Source organism: Bombus terrestris, chromosome 18, assembly GCF_910591885.1.
Source record: "Bombus terrestris chromosome 18, iyBomTerr1.2, whole genome shotgun sequence".
Classification (NCBI taxonomy): Eukaryota; Metazoa; Arthropoda; class Insecta; order Hymenoptera; family Apidae; genus Bombus; species Bombus terrestris.
Genome location: NC_063286.1, coordinates 3,689,493 through 3,704,199, shown reverse-complemented (window position 1 = coordinate 3,704,199; position 14,707 = coordinate 3,689,493). Strand labels below are relative to the sequence as shown.

General features: G+C 37.4%; 2 protein-coding genes across 4 annotated transcripts; both read right to left on the bottom strand.

The window, feature by feature from the left end:
• Positions 1 to 1,183: 1,183 nt before the first annotated feature.
• On the bottom strand, positions 1,184 to 4,345 carry LOC105666710. Its single transcript, XM_012318339.3, has 2 exons — positions 4,242 to 4,345; positions 1,184 to 3,657 (listed from the first exon to the last, which is right to left on the bottom strand). Exons 1-2 carry the CDS (start codon positions 4,287 to 4,289, stop codon positions 1,333 to 1,335), a joined length of 2,373 nt encoding a protein of 790 aa, XP_012173729.1. The 5' UTR covers positions 4,290 to 4,345; the 3' UTR covers positions 1,184 to 1,332.
• Positions 4,346 to 5,349: 1,004 nt separating this feature from the next.
• On the bottom strand, positions 5,350 to 14,364 carry LOC100644584 (ionotropic receptor 25a). Of its 3 annotated transcripts, none has more exons than XM_003402160.4 (16): positions 14,227 to 14,364; positions 13,006 to 13,158; positions 12,284 to 12,487; positions 12,031 to 12,197; positions 11,609 to 11,800; positions 11,358 to 11,525; positions 11,093 to 11,287; positions 10,792 to 11,013; positions 10,452 to 10,551; positions 10,105 to 10,282; positions 9,745 to 9,928; positions 9,543 to 9,664; positions 6,998 to 7,145; positions 6,755 to 6,924; positions 6,219 to 6,340; positions 5,350 to 5,988 (listed from the first exon to the last, which is right to left on the bottom strand). In XM_003402160.4, exons 1-16 carry the CDS (start codon positions 14,309 to 14,311, stop codon positions 5,714 to 5,716), a joined length of 2,685 nt encoding a protein of 894 aa, XP_003402208.1. In that variant the 5' UTR covers positions 14,312 to 14,364; the 3' UTR covers positions 5,350 to 5,713. The 3 variants fall into 3 exon arrangements, with proteins under 3 accessions (XP_003402208.1, XP_020723187.1, XP_048270092.1); XM_020867528.2 differs by lacking the exon at positions 14,227 to 14,364 and adding an exon at positions 13,373 to 13,580 and having other exon boundaries at positions 12,284 to 12,467; XM_048414135.1 differs by lacking the exon at positions 14,227 to 14,364 and adding an exon at positions 13,373 to 13,579.
• Positions 14,365 to 14,707: the final 343 nt, after the last annotated feature.

Below are 14,707 nucleotides of genomic sequence, written 5' to 3'. Positions count from 1 at the left end.
ACGCTCGGATTCCGCCGCCATTCCTCTTTGTCGCCGCGATACGCTGTACGCTGTGGCGCGATCGGACAAACCGAGATATTCACGCACAGTCGACGTGGAAGATCGGTTGCAGGTGAACAGGAGCGGCTTGAGACCGAAAGGGCCCAATTTTCAATATTGCGAATGTAAATAATAAAGACGAAAGATTTGAGGATCTGCTGCGTTCAATTTGATGAATTTTGTATTTTTCAATTGACGACCAACGGATGGTTTTTATTATTGCCAGATGGAAAATGAAGAAGCTTCGAGAGTTTCGCAGAAAAAAGTAGATTTTGTTTCAAAAAATTTTTGACGTCGCAGGCTGGAAACTGAAGATTTGAAGGATCTGTTGCAAATTAATTTTGTGAATTTTATTTAGATGCGAAGATGTCGAGGGAGAAGGAGAAATGGATTAAGTTTGAAAAGGATAGAATTTGGGTGTTATAAGGTGTAAGAGATATAGGTTAGAAAATTTGGGAAATTGAAATTTGAAGAAAAGCACGGAGGATCTTGTGCAATGAATAGAAAATAAGCGAATGTTGATAGGAATGTAAAAATGAAATGCATTGAAAGTTAATTGGAAACTACGACTATTTTTGAGAAGAATTTATGTTTCTCTGAATTGGAGATTGAACTATTAAATGATAAAATTGTATATGAAAAAAGAAATGGTTTTCTAGATGGATAGTTCAAGGGAATAATGAGTTCTATTAAAACGACGAAAGGTTTCTCGGTTGACGAATAACGCTGTAATGAAAAACGATATTTCGTAATCCGTTAGATTTTATCTAGATGGTTTCTTTATCCACAGCCAGTCATCCATGACGAAATAGAACGACGGTAGATATCACTCTCGTATTCTCACTTTCTTCTCACGAAATATGAACAGAAGAAATCTTCTATTCTCTTTCTCCTGCATATACAGAATAAAAAATAGAAAAAACGAAATAGCGTTTAATAAAAAGTCGGTGGCAATAAATGCAGCAAACGAAGTTTCTAATTTCTTGTTCGATCGAGCGTAACCGTAACGCAATTCCACGTAATCGGGCAAACATTAATTTCACCATCATTTAAACAAGAAGAAATTTAATTACAAACCATATAACAATTCAATACCACTTATATACTAAATAACTTTACGATGGAAGTAAAATATAAACGATTAAAAAATATTATATTTTTATCAATTAAAATACCCCTAGCGACCTTTAGATCCGAGTTTTGTATATGAACTTTAATTCTATTTTTAATCGAAGAGTTCTACAAGCGATTAAGCATCGTCAAATCTATTAAGAAGATACAAAAACAATATCTTTAAATCCCCTTACTCGCCACGATCTTATCAAACTCTTCTTCGTGTTCGGAAGTACTCAGCATGTACGCCGGAAGTGTGAATCCAAGAACCTTATCAAACACAGGTTTAGTTTCTGCTGCGAATTCGTAAGGTTCAACCTCCTTGGATCTTTCAACTTCTCCAGAATCCTTCTCCTTGTCTGCTTGTTCTCGTTTTACGTATGCTCCCTCACTTGCGGCAGCTTCTGGTTCGATAGGAAAATCGTGCAGAGGATGTTGGGCGATGATTGACCTAGGAACTTTTTTGGTAGGCTCTACATGGTAGGCTTTCTCTTCTCGATAATCCGATTTATCGACAGATGGTTCTTCAGAAGTTACAAAAGCGCACTCTTCCTTTTGGAAACCTTTTTCGTCGACACATTGGTAGCAAGTCATTTTGTCACGCATTAACTTCTTACAATTGGAACGATCTTCCTTCTGGAACTCCTGAAGAACCTTCTGGATCTCTGCCTTCTTTTTGAACGCGTCGTAGAAGCCTACGTCGCTTTTCTTTAAAGCAGATTTCGCTGATTCCTCTTTTGCTTCCGATTGCCTTGTCTGATCAGAAACCGAAAATTCGTCTTTGATATCGCTGTCGGTAACGTAGGGCATCTTCTTAGAAGAATAATCATAGCCAGGACTTTCGTAAGGCTCCTTGGATTCTTTCTTCTCGGATCCGTCGTAAGATTTGTCTTTCGATTCGGTTGGGCTACCAAATGATTTAGATTTCGAATACGAATAACTCTTGTCATTTGGTAGATACTTGTACGAACATTGTTCGGAGTTACTTCCGGTCTTCGGGTCTTTACAGACCTTGCAAGTCATAGAATCCTTTTGAATCTCTTTGCAATGACTTGGTTCGATGCTTTCAGCCACTCTTTCTGATTCTGATTTAGATCTTTCATATCCAGATAAGGATTCATCCTCGTCAGAGGCGGACTTAGTTTCTTGAGAGCCACCCTGGCCATAATTCGACTTGGATTCGTCGTCTTTGAAGTAAGAACTCGATGGAGCGGACTGACTTTTCTCGTAGTAACTTTCAGGAATAGTATAGTCTTTGCTGTAATCCTCAGGTTCGCTTCGTGATTCCTCAGGTTCGCTTCGTGACTCCTCAGACGACTTGTCTTCTTTGTCACTAGCATCTCTCTTATCGTTATTTCCAGAAGAACTGTCAGGGTATCCAAAGCTTCTTGATTTACTATATTTATAGACCTTGTCATCTGGCTCATAAGTGTACGAGCATCTCTCGTAATTTTCACCTGTTTTGGGGTCTTTACAGATAGTGCAAGTCTTCGTGCCCTTTTGCACCTTCTTGCAATTATCAGACGATTCCTTGGTTTCTTCAAGAGATTTTCCCTCTGGTTCTTCCTTATCGACGTAACCGAAACGTTCCTTAACCGGTTTACTTGCCGAATATTCTTTATCATATCTCTTTCCGTCCTCTTTATCATCCTTCTTAGCTTGAGTGTTCTTAAATGTCTCGGGATTCTTATGTGAGCTAGATTTACTATAAGCGTATCTCTTCTCACTAGGCTGTCGAACATACGAACATTGTTCGTACTTTGCATTGCTCTTGGTATCCTTACACACCATGCACACCATGGAATCTTTCACCACTTTCTCGCATTTTTCATCTTTATTTTTATACTCTGCCGGAACATCATCCGTGGCGTCCGAGAAAATCTTCTCGCTAAATCTGTACGGATTATCGTGTCTTCTGTAATCATCGGAATTTTTAAAACCAGAAAAAGCTTCTTCAGAGTTGGATCTCCTACTTCTGAACACTGAAGGTGGCACTGCTATCTTTTCCACGTTGCTAGAATCGGTCAATGGCTGAGAATGATAGGAGCATTGCTCGTAAGTGGCGCCACTTTTCGGATTCTTACATTTGTAACAGACCATGCTATTCTTCGCGTCGCTGTTCTTATTAACTCGTTTCTTCCTGATCTCTTGACAGTACGGAACGCCGGATTTCATCACCATGTCCTTGTACTTTTGCGAATCTTTGTTCGTTATGGTGTAAAACGGTGATATTACTTTCTTCAAGTTCTTGTTCTCCGTGGGGACTTTCTTAGTGGCGGAAGTCGAGTACCATTCTCTAGGCTTGTCAAAAGACTCGGCAGAATCCAACGAACGGTGCTTTTTTCTGGACTCTAAGAAACGACTGTAAGATGACGAGTGGTCTGAAGAGGCGGATTCGCTAGGAATTTCGCGATTTGCGCGAATCCATGGGTAATCGTCGACGTATGAGGCTTTGTAGAATTCGGCATTTGCTAACACGCAGAAGATCGTCAGCGTAAGACATATCTGCGTCAGAAAAGATTAATTTCAATAAAAGCATGTGTTTGTTTTTTTTTTTTTCTTTAATAAGTCATATTCATTTTCCGAAAAATGATAGAAAACACGATAAATATCGCTAATAAAAATGTTAACGAAACATACAGTAAAAAGTATAGGTAACCGGAATTTTTGTTATTAAAAGATATTTAAAAATTGTTAAGTTCGACTAAATACCGGTTAGCAGCGATCAATTTTATGAAACATTGAGACAAAGTTATTCGAAAAATCATGTCTATTGGGTTGGCAATTCAGTGATTGCCGATTTTGTCATTACCACTTAATGACAGTATTATTAGGTTAGCAACCCAATAATAAAATTCGACTATCTATGCTACTAATAAAAAATCCGATAAAAAATGTAAAGAACCGAGAATATATTTATTAAAAGATATTATAAAAGGCTTTGACATCTGAAACAATCAACTAAACAATTAAATATTGATTAACAAAATTTCACTGTATGACTCATTGAGATAAATTTGTAATTGAACAAATGCTTAATAAGATGCGACTACTCCATTGCGAATAAATAACGACAGAGACGATGTTACCAGAAACATTCCATCAAGGCGTGGAGAATGGAGTTTGTAGAAGGGCATGGTGCGAGATATCGCCGATCGTGGACACTTATTCCGTTTCCGGTTCCGGTTCGGCGAGCCACATCACTTTCCCATGAAATGATCTCGCCTGCGCGTGGAAAGCCTTTATATCGACTTGCTGATCCAAAAAGATCAGCACCCCACCTTTTGATTTCGCGAAACACAAACTATCTCCGGACTCGGTGAACGTTGCTTGTCGATCAGAATGATTTGAATCAGCGAGCGTAAAGCAGTGGCGGACGCTGTTTGCTCGTCCGTGGCCACTGGTTGATCATTTTTGTCTCGTTAAAAGCAAGAAAAATCGCAGCGAGGTACACGAATTCGTTAGTTTTTATTTCTCACCAGGAAGATGCTCGAAATTGTGTCGACGATTAAGTTTTACAAAAAGCTATTACTATTTGTTGCTCTTTTTCTGTTGTATTTTCTGTTGAACTATTGTTCTCAAACTATTCTACGTTTAATAATATCTTAGTGTTATTCTTATAGTAGAATGATATTAAATATGTATTAAGATATTTTATAGATATTTTATTATAAATTTATAACTTAACCTTAAAGGTTAAAAAAGCTTCAAATATTTCAATATATTTGGAAAATGAAATATACCAAATACTATACCATTTTAATTAACAAGGACAGTAATATACATAGATCATGTTTATAATCATAGATGATATGGTTTATCATATAACTAAACATTATTTTAATTGTTGCGGTTTATTTGTTGAATGAATTCATAAATTGGTTATGTTTAGATTTATCTCGCGGACCAATTCAGGGAATATATCTGTCACAGCGATAGAATGTTACGAATCGAAGCGACACAGCCGACCGATCGCTAACTGCTCACTTTCATTTATGCAATTCCGTTACCGCAGTTGGTAAAAAATGTCGCGACGGACAATAACCTGCAAGTGGTATCGATTTAAGAGGCATCGTTGGGAAAAACATCCTCGGGTATTGGAATATTTTTGCCGGGAAATCGCCGATTCTTTCACTCGTAATTGATGCATTTGGTGCATGAAGGACAATTTCGAAGATGAAAAATTTCGTAACGATATAAAAAATATTCTTAATTGTTTATTCATGTGACTACAAGCTGCTGGTACAGAGTTAATTAAAACGAAAGTGAAATATCTTTTAATGCAATCGATCGATTTACGATTGTTTCCGGGGCTCGCGAGAGGCGTAAATAATCGACAAATATTGCAAAACAGTGAAAGATACTGGTTCTTGTAAAACTATGTTTTCTAGCTAGAAACTTTATTTTCACTCTCGTTTTACGCTGCCATCGTTTCTTATTAAATTTATTATCGAATCCAAATTGTCATTCGAATACAGAACGATTTGACCGTGTGTACAAGAAGATTTCCGTACATTATAAGCTCTATTCTATATCATGTTAATTTACTCTATGAAGTTTTTCATTCTTTGAAAGTGAAATTGCGAGGGTACACGGAAATGTGAGACACGCGGGGAGGATTCATCGTTTTCTCGAAAAACGCATTGGTCGGCGCAGGTTTCATTTGTAATTTCGAGGCCAACTTCTGCATAATCAGCTTCTCGTTGTCGATGGTTTTCACTTTCTTTTTATCTTTTTGTTTGTCTTGTGTGTTTCGTTTTCGATAGTAAAACACTTCTCCTGCTAACGTGATCATCGCTAGAGCGAGACCAAAAAGAGTTGCGATAAACACTCCACCTGAAAACACGTGGAATTGTTTGATTAAATTATCGTGTACATTTAATTATATATTACATTACTATTATTATATTTTTTAGACAAAATTCTTTGAAATTTGGATATAAAATATCCAACTTTTCTGTTTTATTTATTGAGGAAACTGCTATTTAGTAAATATTAAGCTATCTTCACATTTCAAGTATTCAACATTGTGAATTATTGAAGTATTTTAGTTCATAACAACTCACCCAAACTCTCCAATGTTATTCCCTCGTTGTCATCAGAATTCTGACACTGTGCCTTCAACGATTGATTCCAATACTTAGACGCCAACATTTCAAAGTATCTGTCCTTTTGCAAATCTAGAATTCTACAACAAATCAACCGATATAAATAGAATAGAATCCTATAATAAATTATAGGATTAGTTAAGATAGGTAAGGTTAGTAGATTAGTACAAACTCATTAGGATAGATTAGTACAAACTCATCAGGAAGGTTAGTACAAACTCATTAGGAAGGTTAGTACAAACTCATCAGGATAGGTTAGTACAAACTCATCAGGAAGGTTAGTACAAACTCATTGGGAAGGTTAGTACAAACTCATCAGGAAGGTTAGTACAAACTCATTAGGAAGGTTAGTACAAACTCATCAGGATAGGTTAGTACAAACTCATCAGGAAGGTTAGTACAAACTCATTAGGATAGGTTAGTACAAACTCATTAGGATAGGTTAGTACAAACTCATCTGGATAGGTTAGTACAAATTCGGTACAAAAACATACTTTCTGCTTATTTCCTCCTGCAAATGGCTTCCCTGTTGAACAGCAATTGCATAAGGCTGTTCCGCAAACACTTCCCCAACCTCCGTCAGGTTGCAATTCCTCGTTACCTCATACTTTATCTCCGATGAATCGTGGATGAAAGCGAATTCTGCATTTTCGCTTTCTATCACCTGAAATGACACGAAAGACGATGGCTTTGTTCACCGATTTGCCTGGCACGAGCGACTGATCGTCAACGCATACCTTTTGAAAACCCTCTCTGGAAGTTACAACAGGGCCGACCTGCGTAATAGCTTGCAATATGTGACCGTATTGTTCCTTAATTGGATAATCCCAAACTCGATACTCTACTTGGTCGCTGGTACTGTTTAACGTGATTTCTTTCCATACCCTAATTGTGAAATAAAATTGGGAAAAATTAATGGAGACTTATGGGAGGGAAATTCATTGGATGTATGAACTATACATTTAAGATAATGATAAATATGATTAATTTCTAAATTTCAATATCTGAAATGTTATTAATTCGTTCGACATCAATGATCCAGACATTAAATCACGCGATCCTTCACGAAAGATTAATAGAATTTTTCTTGTAACATTCTTTGTTATAGGATTGTTTCCAATGGCCGAGAACTCACCGTCTGTATCGTTTGTAAAAATTTATGTCGTCAGTCGATTCACCGATTTGTGACTAAAGAAGTCATCGGAATAGAATCTATTCAGAACAAAGTGTCTAAAGCATAAAATGGTCGTTGATTGTAAAATCAACTAAAAAATGAATAACATAAATAATAAGTATTGTAGTATTGTAGCTCTGTCCTGGAATATAACAAGTATAACATAACCTTCAATAACAAAGTGCACTCGGCCATTGCATACAATAATACTGTTTCAGCATATTTGTACGTATTGTCAATAAAATAATCTGCCAATTGTCTAATCTTGTTTGGAAAAGTCCGAATTACCTACCTGTTTGCCAAGCTGTAAACCTTACAATGCGGACCTCATTAAGAGGTTAAAAACACCTTAACACTTAGTCAACTGAATAGGGAGATTTTGTGAAGAACAAATAATTGCGCCACTTTTTCTGCTTTTATAAAGTACAGTATGTAATAAAATACACGAATTTAGTGGCGTTAAAATTAATGAAAACGTTACACTATCTATCGCATCTATCAAACGCATCTAAGATATTTCCAAACGTCGTTTTGTCTACAGATGTTACAAACATCAGTGATCAAACCCGAAAAATGCAACAATGCAGAGTCTTGTTAGACTCAACGCTCAACGTCCTTTCACAAACTACGTCATCCTACATGAGCAATTAGAAACTAGAACGAGTTCTAGAAGCTTGATAGAACACTATAAAGGATCTAACATTTTAGAGGCGTATGATCGAAGTTTGCCTGAAGATATTTTGAAGACTGCCAATCGGTAGAATCATTCCTTGTCTTCCAACGACAAACTCGCCAGAAATGATGGGGTAGCGAATTCCTTGAACAGGTCCAGCACGGTGACACCTCACAGGAACAAAATAAAATTAATGCTGGCCAAATCAGAGGGCTGTTGCCCTCTGACACCCGAATCAAAGCAGGGCAGTTCGTTTTACGCGGAACCAGTGGACGCAGAACGTGGCGACAATACCAAGAAGCAGACCTAGGAACAATCCAATAACGACTAAATATCGACACAATGAGCCAGGATGGCTACAAACCTCAGTAGGTATAAACTCCAATCAACTGCGTTCAATTGACTGGGAAGAATAGGAAGAAACAGAAAGACGCCTCTAATCTCGTCTTCCATGGATAATCTGGCGCCAAGAAACACGTGCCAAAGCAGAACAACTACCTGAGCTCAGAACCAAGGTGCCCAACGACACTTGCCGGGCAGTGGACTCCAGCGGTGAATTTATTAGCAACGATTGGATGACTGCTATCCGAATTGCCTAAAATATATACAGAAGTCATCGACTTGAACGTTAATTTAAAGCGACTGCACATGGGATTCACAAAATTTAGCACTCAACTTAGTACTTTATCTCAAGGGAAAGCAATAAAATCTAACTAGTATTTGAAACACCTTACAATATTGGATTGGACCTTAAAGAAGATCAACATTGAAATTGATACCTGTAAATGTACAAGAGACGGTCTACTCGAGGAAATCAGAAACTCTAGAAATAGAACGAACCAGAACATACGGAGTACAAGAAATAGACAACAATAGCAATAGAAGATAAGATAGTTTGTGCACAATTGCATTCTGCTAAATTTACATCTTTTTCGAATATACGCAATTAAACACTTCATCATTATAGGCAACTTTTGAACGTGCCCGTTTAAAGGAGGCGGTACGTTTGGGATTTCGAGTGGCCGTCTGTTTATGACTCGAACAATACACCTAACTTGTTTGGAAAATTCCGAATTACCTGCCTCCCCGAGCTGTAAATCTTACAATGCGGACCTCATTAAGAGGCTAAAAATACCTTAAGTGCCCGATGGGTCAGGTGTAGGGTAAACAGCTGACAATACCAGAGTCAATACAGTCACGAGAGACCATAATAAACAATGATAAACCCGGGGACGGAAAGTCAATATATAAGGACGAGACAAAGCTTTTGTTGGCTGTATACTAAAAAGTGCAAATAAACAAACAAACCATACTAACACTCGATATATTTAATTTACCTCCACCTTGAACGTTAATCTCGTCCAAGGTTCCCTATATCAATCGATCGCCATTTAGTTGAGAATTTGCAACACAGGGATCCAAAGTTCAGACTCACATGTACAACTTATCCTCTGCATTCTTCATATTCATGAAGTACTGATGTACCCCAGAATTAGCCACCACGGTGTAATTGATTCTTGACTGCCTCGCTAATTGCTCCAAAGATTGCACAGGAGACTGGAACAAAATGCTTATTTAACTATCATCTTCTAAAACATGTACAAAAATTTCTAAATCCATTTGTAAAATTTATGCACCTGCATTCTTTCCACGGTAAGGAAAGCAGCCAAATTGGCGGTGAACGTGGCGAGCATTAGGACAACAAACAGCCAGTAAGCGGCCACTAATGTTCTGCTCGATAATGCCTTAGGAGCTTCGCCGCCACCCTGGGGTGTAAAAGATGTCAAAGCGAACCAGAAACTCTCTTTCAACGTGAATTCCCTAAACATAGGACATTGATCCTATTGAAGCACTATCTTTCAGGAAATAATTTCTTTATGTTAACGAGACGTATTGACGTATTATAACAACATAAAATATAAGAATCATTAAGGGCAATTTGCCGAAATCTAAATCTAAGTGTCCCTTAATGAATCTTCGAAACTAGCCTTGCTTACCGACAAGGATATGGATAGAGTTGTTTATTATTTCTGGCACTGTATGGAGAATACTTGTCGAGTATCCAAATCATGATGCCAGTTAATGTTAATGCCCCGACGATGCTTAACCATACCTCGACTTTCAGTACTGTCATGAATTTGAAGAGAGACGGCTTGCGCACAGGTTTCCTCATCACTTGGAACGAAAAATTATTACATAACATAAAACGTATTTATATAGATTGAAAACATAATGTGAGTTTAAGTATAATAATAGTAAACGTGATAGTATAGTACATAGTGTCTATACATAACACAAAATAGTATAGTGTAACATAGTAATGTTTTAAATAGAAACTTTTTACCAATTAATATGCCAGATTGTTCAAAGTATGGGGCGACGAAATCGATCACTTCCTCACGTTCTGAAGTCATCGTCAATGCTGCAACTACCATATCTGTTTCCTGGAAAACAAAATAAATGTCTGTAGTAAGAACAGAAGTTTCTAACGATAAGTTTGTTGAATAATAAACAGTAAAATCAAATTTCACCAAGAGGAATCACATAGTTTGTATCATTAGAAAGGTTTAAACAGATAACATTTTCTACAAACAAGATTAAGTGGTTGCAGAATTACAGGCACCATCAAGTTTAGTATACAAGTACCTCAACAGAGTTTAACATCCTTTTTGCATACTTCTTACCCCTTTAGCAAGGTCACCAATCAAGCCATCCCATTGTCCATTAGATAACTTCTTCCCAAATTGATGATCCTGCGGTACAACGAGATCATAATCGAATTCCATCTCCTCGGATAATTTCTTTATGAAATCCACGCAATATCCATCCCACATATCATTTCCATTCTCATCCTTCATGATCTTTCCAGTTACTGGATCCAATCTGGGGACGGTCCAAGGCACTGACTAATGCAATTTTAATACTTGCATTAATTAACGTTGTCAAAATTATCGTGATGCAAACATGGTAATGAGTGTCAATTACAGGAGCAGTTCCGATTCGGAAGAATCTTCTAGCGGGCTTTATCTTGTTTTTCTTAGCTTCTTTGATTTTACCATGTCTCGTCCAAATGGCCAGCGGCTCCAAAATCCCATTAAACTCCTCCAACTGAATTTCGGCTTTGTAAGTGATCATTCCTTTCTCTGACCAGTACTCAAACGTGTCGTTGCTTCCTAATTTCTATCACAACATTTTTCTGTCAAGCTTCAGTTCCTCTGGAGAATCATCGAACAACTGAAATTCAACTTACCGCTAGTATATTATTGTTAAATGCCTCGGACGTGAGATTCGAAGCTGGACTCGTGTTTGGCGAAGGACATCGGCCAATTTTCGGTTCCACGCTGATGCCAGACGCTTGCAGGTCGCTCATTAAACTCACTATTAAACCCACTAATCTTTTAAAGTAATGTGAAAATACCTAGAAACATGGGAAGGTACGAAAAGAACACGTGAATCGTTTGACTCGAGAAATATTCTACACGATAAGAAATTTCTAGATACTTGAATATCAGAGGGACAACTGCAATCCGATTCACCGATTAGTCTGCAGCAAATATCCTTCTTCATCGATAGAATAGTGATTGAAACATCCAACTTGTGCTCCCCATTGATATATTTAAAGGTCTCATAATTATTGTCAGTGAACACCAAGTTCCATACTCCATTTCTAGTAACCAGTCCTCCTTGTATGGCCTAAATTTTAGAACTAAAGTAAGTTCACAAGCTAAATTTTTATACCTAATTGTTCAACCTGTTAACCTGCTCATTCCTTGTCTGATCAATTTTTAAAATCTTAATTCGATTTTATGTGGCCCGGTTTTAATCCTTACAAGTATACGAAAAACAAAACAATAACAATTAGTAGATTGGATTAAAACTACTAAAAATTCGATTAACAGGTTAAAAGAATTTCTAGGAATCACCGTTCTGAAGAAATCCTCCATCTTAGCTGTGCTCGCGTAGATCGCGTAATAAGATGGCGATGGTCTCATGGTCTTGATCTTTGACACTGTTTTCTCCGTGAACTCGTCGATCACCACCAGCCTTATGATCGAATTCCCAATTAAATAGTAGAGACTCTGATTCAACTCTGCAAAAGGGTATGAATCAGTTTTCAAACATCTGACACGAGTTGAAAACCGCGGAATGAACGATCGAAGGTTGATATGAAGGTACCTCTTTCATCTTCGAAGATCAGGCTCACGTCCGTGGCGTTTTTCAACATCAAAAGATCGTCGATTGCTTGGATGTACGGGTTTATATTGCTATCGCCCCGTTTGTATATTATTCCGTTCTCGTCGGCCAAGTTTCGTAGGCGATCCCAACCAGTCCAGGTCATGTCGAGTATGATACTGATTCCCTTAAATAAGGCAGCACATACTGCAAGTTGATTTTAACGAAACGAAAATAAGAATGAAGCGCGATCATGTCGGAGAAGCTCGTCGATGTTGCACAGCTATCATCGATAGATCGATCAAAAGGATGCGAAGTGTATGAGAATTAGTCACAAATAAAATTATGTTCCATCGTTTCTTATTTTCTTTCAAGAAAACAATTCTTATCGTGGAGTATTAATATTGTTAATTTTAAAGCATTGAAGAGCGATAAATTTTGTAAGCTACTTGTAAACTGTATGAAAATTAGCTATAGATTAAACTAACGATAAGAAATTTTTATCGTGAAATATCCTATGTCTGGAACAATGAAGTTTGCAATGTTAAGGGATAAATCTATTCTGAAGCAAATTGGAATTTTCGTTAAATTCCTTATATGAATATTTGCGATAAAATTAGCAATTAAGCTTTGAAATCGCTCATTACAACATACAGAGATCGCTATCGATTAGAACTGTGGTCGTGAAAGCTGTGAAAACTGCACGACATATTTTGCTTCTTAACCTCTTTCGTAACTGCTGTCTACATTGGAACGATCCACTTGGACTGTGGAAATATGGACGGCGATGATGTTTTGACCAAAATTCTTTTCTGCTTGAGGTACAGCATCGTTCAGGATGCTTAGTATCGCCTTATCTGGTTCCTCTATTACTATCACTGTACAAAACAATAAAACGATCACTACAGTGTAAATTAATTTAAATAAGAAATCTCTCAAAGACTTTTCACATTCGCTATTTAAAAAAAAAATTAAGTTAGCTACATTAATTCGTAGTAAGATATCCTACATATATTTTTACATATACAAGGAAAGGAGCTGTTTTTAAAAGAGTACATATTATAATGTCATCGTTTCACGTGACATATTTACCTCGCTATTGATATTCATTATTGTATTGCTTCATATGGTTTCGTTTCAGTAGATAGAATCTAATCGTGCAATAATCATTTATTACGCTATAAGTCGTTATTCTTCATATAGGGAAAGTTTCATTAAGCTAATAAAGTTTCTTCCCTCGTTGTTTGGAAAGAAAGAGCGAAAAGATACACCGCGTTTGTGTCATCTGAAGCCACGATCGTGCGACGATATCGCCATCTGTGTCGTTTTGTTTCTTTTTCGGTCTCAATCATCGGTAATAGCTTTCGTCGAACTTCTTTCTATGTCAAGGACCAGGGACCAACCGTTCGAGTTGGCACAGGAGATACGGAAGGTATTAGTCAAACGTTTATCGCGTGAATAATTCAACAATAGTACAACTACTATCGATGTATTGAGAACGAAGCAAAGTTTTATGCGACCCAATCAATGTTTAACCAGTGCAGCCGATATATTTCATTTTCGCTAATATTTCATAACATTGCATTTGACAAAAATTAACTCTAGCAGAATAATTAAGAATAACACTGTGCAGGATCGGTATTTCACTAAAAAGTAACGAACTATAGCATTCAAGAATATTGTTTTAAGGAAATGAAAACGACTAAAGAATAGTAATAATAAAAAAAGTCAAAACAGTTTCAAATCATCTACTGGCAATTTCTAAAGCTTTGTAAAACAAAAGTAAGAGAGTTTCATCTGATATTCCTTTTAAAATATGATATCTCGAACCAACTTGTGAATCTTCTTTCAAAACAACTCCACGAAACCCATACGTCGTTCGAACGTTTCAACTCGTTAGAAAATTGCAAAGAAAATTTTCCAAAGCCATCGTAGACAAAACTTACACATGTTCATAGGTGTTAGAGAGATGGTAGGACCGAGGAACGAGGCAAGCAGGAACACACTCGCTGCTACCACAGTGGTCGACATGGCTCAGGAGAACCGACTTGGTGCCGGATGAACGAACAACCGTTGTCTTCCGCGTAGGCAAACAGGAGGATACCGTGGAAGACGACAACGACGCCTGCGCTCGCTCTCTACGACACCCGCTTATGAATATTACACCGTCGACTATCAAACTGTGGTCCTTGTTTTCCGTAAATTCACTTTCATTACGTGGAAGTCGATGTCATATCCTGACACTCGTTTCTTCCACCTTAGCCATCGATTTATCGCTCAAATTGACGACTGCCAAGGATTACTAACCTGAACATTGGCGATCGATTCATGACGTTGAATGTTACTCGACAATTGGGTTATTTAACAACATTCTCCTCTTTACCTAAATTTCAGGAGAATATGTGCGGGATGTATTAGGTTGGCAAA

Excerpts from the sequence above, each read along its gene's own strand:
- LOC105666710 (XM_012318339.3), bottom strand. The coding sequence starts at position 4,289 with ATGCCCTTCTACAAACTCCATTCTCCACGCCTTGATGGAATGTTTCTG. Across the intron at positions 3,658-4,241 it reads GCCTTGATGGAATGTTTCTG|ATATGTCTTACGCTGACGAT; the intron begins GTAACATCGTCT and ends TTTCTGACGCAG.
- LOC100644584 (XM_003402160.4), bottom strand. The coding sequence starts at position 14,311 with ATGTCGACCACTGTGGTAGCAGCGAGTGTGTTCCTGCTTGCCTCGTTC. Across the intron at positions 12,488-13,005 it reads AGACAGCAGTTACGAAAGAG|TATGTGCTGCCTTATTTAAG; the intron begins GTTAAGAAGCAA and ends ATCAACTTGCAG. Across the intron at positions 7,146-9,542 it reads GCAGAGGATAAGTTGTACAT|GGTATGGAAAGAAATCACGT; the intron begins GTGAGTCTGAAC and ends TTTCACAATTAG.